The sequence below is a fragment of the Arachis duranensis genome, chromosome 7, assembly GCF_000817695.3.
Source record: "Arachis duranensis cultivar V14167 chromosome 7, aradu.V14167.gnm2.J7QH, whole genome shotgun sequence".
Classification (NCBI taxonomy): Eukaryota; Viridiplantae; Streptophyta; class Magnoliopsida; order Fabales; family Fabaceae; genus Arachis; species Arachis duranensis.
The window spans coordinates 22,132,258-22,138,727 of NC_029778.3; the positions used below are offsets into that span (position 1 = coordinate 22,132,258).

The following is a 6,470-nucleotide window of genomic DNA, read 5'->3' on the forward strand; positions in this document are numbered from 1 at the left end:
TCCTTCTAATTTGCGCGGTCGCGTGAGCCATGTGACCGCGTGACTTCTCACTGGTCATCTCCTCAATTCCTTGTGTTCCTTCCATTTTTGCATGCTTCCTCTTCATTCCTTACGCCATTCCTGCCCTATGAAGCCTGAAACACTTAACATACAGATCACGACATCGAATGGTACGAAGGAAGATAAAAATATACAACAAAAAGGTCCTTAGGAAGCAAGTTATTAATCATAGGATATTTTTAGGAAGGAATTGTAAATACATGCAAATCATATGAATAAGTGGGTGAAAAGCTTGATAAAACCACTCAATAAAACACAATATAAACCATAAAATAGTGGTTTATCATTCATCATTTCAATACTTCAACAAACTCACCGGTCACACCCCTTCCTACCTCTTCTGAACCTGTCTTACCGAGCCCAGCTTTTACTTCCACTGATAAGTGCTTCAAATATTCGTAATATAAAGAGTTCAAGTGTTATTTAGAAGATATTAGTTTACATTTTTAGAATATTTTAATTTAATTTGATATATTTTGATTTTGTTTATTTAATAACTAGATTGAGATTTATGTTTATGGGCTTTAGGATTTTCTTTGTTTTAACCTAATAAGAGGTTATAAATACTTCTTTATTTATTGTAGTCGTAGTACAGAATGATTTAGAGGTTTGAAAACCTTTTTTAGTTTCGTGATGAAACTATGGTGTGGACAATTGAGATTGAGGAGTCACTCTCTTGTAGCATCAGGAAATTGAGTAGAAGGTTGAGGAGTTCCTTCGATTGAATTCCCAAACTATGGCATTGACAAGTTAGGTTGAGGATTTCCTTTCTTGTTGCGTCAAGATATTGGGTAGAAGGTAGATTGATTCTCTTTGTACTCAATTTCAATCTATCCTTTTTGTTTCTATTTCAATTTCAATGTACCTATTTTTTATAATAAATTGTAATTGAAATAAAAACAAAAAGGATAGGTTAAAATTGAATACAAAGAGAATCATTCTACTTTCTATCCAATTTCTTGATGCAACAAGAAAGGGACTCCTCAACCTAACTTGTCAACACCATAGTTTGGGACTCCTCAACCTTCTACTCAATTTCCTGATGCAACAAGAGAAAGATTCCTCAACCTCAATTGTCCACACCATGGTTTCATTACGAAACCAAAAAAAAGTTTTCAAACCTCTAAATCATTCTGTACTACGACTACAATAAATAAGGAAGTATTTATAATCTCTTATTAGGTTAAAACAAAGAAAACCCTAAAGCCCATAACATAAATCCCAATCTAGTAATTAAAAAAACAAAATCAAAATATATCAAATTAAATTAAAATATTCTAAAAAAGTAAGATAATATCTTCTAAATAACACTTGAACTCTTCATATCACAGACATTTGAAGCATGCATCATCCACTCTCCCACCTATCTATCTTTCTCGCCCAACTCCAATCTCTCAATCTAGTCTACCCACAGGTCTGTTACTAAGAGTCAACATGGGATTTATAAGCCAAGGAAGTCTTTCAACCTTCTTGCATCAGTGTCTAAATCCCTCTACCCCGTAACTCTGTGTCTTCTCTTTGTGACCCGAATTGGAAATTGGCTATGAAGGATGAATATAATGCTCTTATTGACAATAAGATGTGGGAGTTAGTGCCCCGTCCTTCAAATGTTAATGTCATTTGGTCTATGTGAATTTTTGCTCATAAAGAAAAATCTGATGGTTCTTTTGAGAGGCATAAAGCTCGCCTTGTAGGTGATGGTAAAACTCAACAGGTAGGCGTGGATTGTGCTGAGAGTTTAGTCCGGTAGTCAAACCGACGATTATTCGCACATTTCTCAATTTGGCTCTTTCTAAGGCTTGGCCAATTCATCAACTTAACGTAAAGAACGCTTTCTTACATGGCGAACTCAAGGAGATTATTTACATGTATCAACCTTTGGGGTACTGGGATCTTGATAGATTTGATCATGTGTGTTTGCTGAAGAAATCTCTTTTATGGGCTGAAACAGGCTCCAAAGGCTTGGTATAAGAGATTTGCTGACTATGTCCATACTCTTGGGTTTTCTCACAGTACTTTAGATCATTTTTTGTTCATTTAGGTAGCGTTTGGTGGAGAGATAGAGACTGAAAGACTGAGACTGAGAGACAAAGACTAAGAGACATAGACAGAAATAAATCTCAGTATTCTATTTGGTGCAAAGTAGGAGACATAAATTAAAATAAGAATGAAACTCTAATTTAATGTGTACAAAAGGTAAAATTAGAATTAATTAATTGAAATGAGGGTATTTTAGGTATAAAATGTTATTAAAGTTTCAGTCTATGTCTCTAAAACTTTCAGTCCCCTGTGTCCTTACTGTTTGAAGGTACTGAAATACTGAAATTTTAGGGACAGAGACAGAAATTTTAGTACTAGTCTTTGAGCTAATAAACATGATACTGAGTCTCAGTCTTTCAGTCTCTGTCTCAGTACCTCAAAACAAACGCTACCTTATCATCGTGGTACTTCTCTGGCTTATCTTTTATTGTATATCGATGATATTATTTTGACTATTTCGTCAGATGAGCTCCGTCAATCTATCATATCTCTTTTTAGCTCAGAATTTGGTAAGACTGGGCCTGTTGAGCTATTTTCTGGGCATTGCAGTCACTCATCATACAAGTGATTTTTTTTATCTCAAAAGAAATATGTTGCTAAAATTATTGATCGAGCCGACATGTCATTATGTAAGCTATCTCCTACTCCGGTTGATACAAAACCAAAGCTCGGTGCTACTACGAGCAAACCTTTTGAGGATCCATTTCTTTATAGGAGTCTTGTAGGGGAACTTCAGTACCTTACATTCACGAGGCTCGATATTACTTATGTGGTGCAACAAGTATACTTATTCATGCATGACCCACGTGCAGAATACATGCACACTTTTAAGCGCATTTTCCGCTACATTCAGGGTACTATGGATGTTGGTCTTCATCTTTATCCATCTTCCACATCTACTTTTATTTCATATACTGATGTTGCTTGGGGATGGGTGCCCTAATACACGGCATTTAATATCGGATTATTGTGTCTTTCTGGGTGATAACTTGATCTCTTAGTCTACTAAACATCAAGCTACTTTATCCCATTCTAGTGCAGAGGCCGAATATCGAGGGGTTGCCAATGTGATTTTTTAGTCATGTTGGTTGCAAAACTTGCTGTTGGAGCTTCATTGTCCTATTCAAAAGGCTACACTGGTGTATTGCGACAATGTTAGTGCCATATATCTTGCTAGTAATCCTATTCAACATCAACGCACTAAGCATATTGAGATGGATATATATTTTAATTTGTACGGGAAAAGGTGGCTCGTGGCCAAATTCGTGTGTTACATGTCCCCTCGCGCTATCAGATTGCAGATTTTTTTGTTAGTGTTATTTGAGGATTTTCAAGACAGTCTCAACATTCGGCAATCTCCTACTTCGACTGTGGAGGTATGTTAGAATATATGATAAATATATTTTGACTGATTGTATATATCATCTTTGTTAAGTGTATATTTAGTTTTTCTATTTATAGCCTGATTGTACTCTTATATTTAGGGTATATAAACAGATTATTCTAATGAAATGGACGGGAATTAATCTCTTTCATTGATTATTATTAACTTCATATCTTCAACAATATAGTTTTTTTTTTTTATCTTTTTGAACAAATAAAATTAATAATTAATAAAATATGATTGCTTATGAAAGTACATCTCTACTAACCTTCTAGTTCATAGGCTACGTATTCTCTATCTCTGTTTATACAAGAGATTGACAGTAAAATATTGTCATTAATTTTTTATACAAATTAAATGTCACGGTCCAATTCGGTTATGATTAGCGTTTGGAAAAATCTTTCCTAGAAAGTCTCAGAATTTGATATTACAGGAAAGAAAAATAAATAGAATTTTCAATATTACTAATAGGCAACACATGCTCATGCATTACATTTAATATACTCAACATATATACAGAAAATTCTACTTTAATATTTATGTAAAGCATAGTCTATTAGTTTTATGGACTAAAATATTTATAAAATAACCTATTTCAAGTCACTAAGGTCAGATCTTACTTGTATCACATGGAGCAGCTTAACAAGTTTAAAGAATTTTCAAACTATTTATACAAAACATCAAGCCCTTGAATAATAAAGGGCTCACCAATTTAAACAAAACTATAACAGAACTAATGAAGTTGGGTTAAGATTAAAACTCATATCTAAAAAAAATAAAAAATAAAAGAACAACATTATGAGTTTTGCAACTTAGTGATAAACAGAGTATCTATAACTTCACAAGAAATAATTGTAGAAATAATAAACTTTTTGTTAAATATAATCAAACACATTGAGAATTAATTATAGAAATCAAAGTTTAAACTTTCTTATTTTATACAAATATGAACGGAAGGTTATCTAATCTAGAAAAGTCAAAATAACAGACATAAATCATACTTAAGTTGTTTTTTTTTTATAAATTCTGAAACAGACATGTTCTATTGATTTTATGGACATGAAACAGACAAGTACTATTTTTCATTTTATAGGTACTGATTTTGTGTCTCAAATTTTGTGTCTCAAACTGTAATGAAGGATTGCAAATTAGGGGAGTCTTTATCTGTGACGCCAAATGGAGGGTGCGAAATAAGTGGGAATTTTGTTATCCACTGGTCTGATCAAGTGATTATACATGAAACAATTCGCAAAGGACTAAGCAAGTTTCATTTTTATTACATTTAGAAGAGTTGAAAAGACGTGAGAAAGTCCTCAGTAAAAAGGGAGAAAAGAGCAAGAAACAGAACAATAGCATCAAATTAAGGCAAAATCTAGGCTAAGCAAACTCAATTGGGTAGATGTAGTATCGCATATTTCTGTATTTTTTCATTTCAAAGTTAGAGTAGAAGTTTTACTTTTTAACTAAATAACTTGTACATTTGATATGGTACGATTACTACTTCAAACTTAATCAGGATATGTAGGTATGCTACTTCTATCAGTATATGCATTAAAGTCTAGATATTAGCCTCATTGACACACACAAATCATAATGCTGTGCTATATCTGCAAACTTCAAACTGCTAATGCACAATGACAAATACAGCTAACAGAATATCCAAGTTCACTTGTGTGGCATTTTACAATGTCAAATACACCCAAATTTGCAATTGGTATAAGAATAGAGTCTCCAATTCAGACCTTAGTTTAACACCATTGCTTTATGTGACTACGGAGGCAGAGATGCATTTTCATTTTTCAATCCACTAATGGCCTTGAAATGTCTCTTAGAAATGCATCTAGGTTCTCATCAGATGATCCACCATTCGCAACTGCTCTGTGACACATAACCTTAAGTTCTCTTGCCCTCTCTCTGATTTTAATTCCCTCTCTGCTCTCAAGATCCATAAACCTCTTAATCAGTTCCTCTATCTTTTCCTTTGCCAACAGCTTATCACTCCCCAAATTTGATGTCTCTACCTTCCACCCATTCTTCCACTCATCTACAATTTGGCTGCTGTTGGGAACTTGATCCAAGAAAAGAGGGAATGTAAGCATTGGCACGCCGGCATACAGGGCTTCTAGTGTGGAATTCCATCCACAATGGCTCCAGAATCCACCTATGGAAGGATGAGTCAACACCTTCAACTGGTCACACCATGGCACCACCATACCCTTTTCTCCACACTTGTCTTTCAGCCGAGAAGCTTCTGCCCGAGCCACCCACAGGTAACGAATTCCACTGCTGTTTAGCGCTTCGGCGATTTCATCCATTTGGGTACTAGACAATAAGAGGAAACTGCCCAGAGAAATGTATAACACTGATTGAGGTGGTTGAGAATCTAGCCAATTTGCATAGTCAGGGCTATGATCACCAATGTTATAATCTTCTCTTAGCTCCAAATAAGGTATGGCAGGGCCAATAGGATAGACTGGAAAAGAGTATATAGCTTTCAGAGAATCAATTATTTCTGGTTCTAACTCTTGGACTGTGGTGAGTAGAAGGTAATTTGCTATTGGAACCTTTGAGATACACTCCATTGCAAGCTGCATGACTTGGTCATCATTCTGATGTAACACCGTTTCAATGTCTGCCAAATGAACTGAAGAAATTCCTGGGATGTTCTCAGCTTCTGCATCTTCATGAATCATGAATTGAAACCACACAGATTAGACATACAGCAATCATATATAGGTGCATGAATATAACATTCCACTTACACAGTCTTTGAACTATATGTAAGGAGAAAATCTCACGTTGATATAGATCTCGCATTCTTTCTATAATTGGTAATAGATTAGATTGTTGCTAGTAGTCTCCAATAAAATACAGAAGTTTTGCATGATCTAATTTATTAAGGTGTTCTGAGAATGTCTAACATCTGTACAGCAAAATACAGGAAGGCAACTTACAATTCATCTAATTTTCCCTCGCTCAATATTTC

The 6,470-nt window shown here is 34.6% G+C and overlaps 1 protein-coding gene across 1 annotated transcript in view; it reads right to left on the reverse strand.

Moving 5' to 3' along the window:
• Positions 1–5,058: 5,058 nt before the first annotated feature.
• The window catches only part of LOC107458332 (UDP-glycosyltransferase 87A1), a gene marked incomplete in the record, with an annotated part of 2,775 nt that continues 1,363 nt past the window's right edge, over positions 5,059–6,470 (reverse strand). Inside the window, 1 exon segment of the mRNA XM_016076543.3 lies at positions 5,059–6,164. Within this exon segment, the coding sequence (XP_015932029.1) occupies positions 5,284–6,164 (881 nt within the window).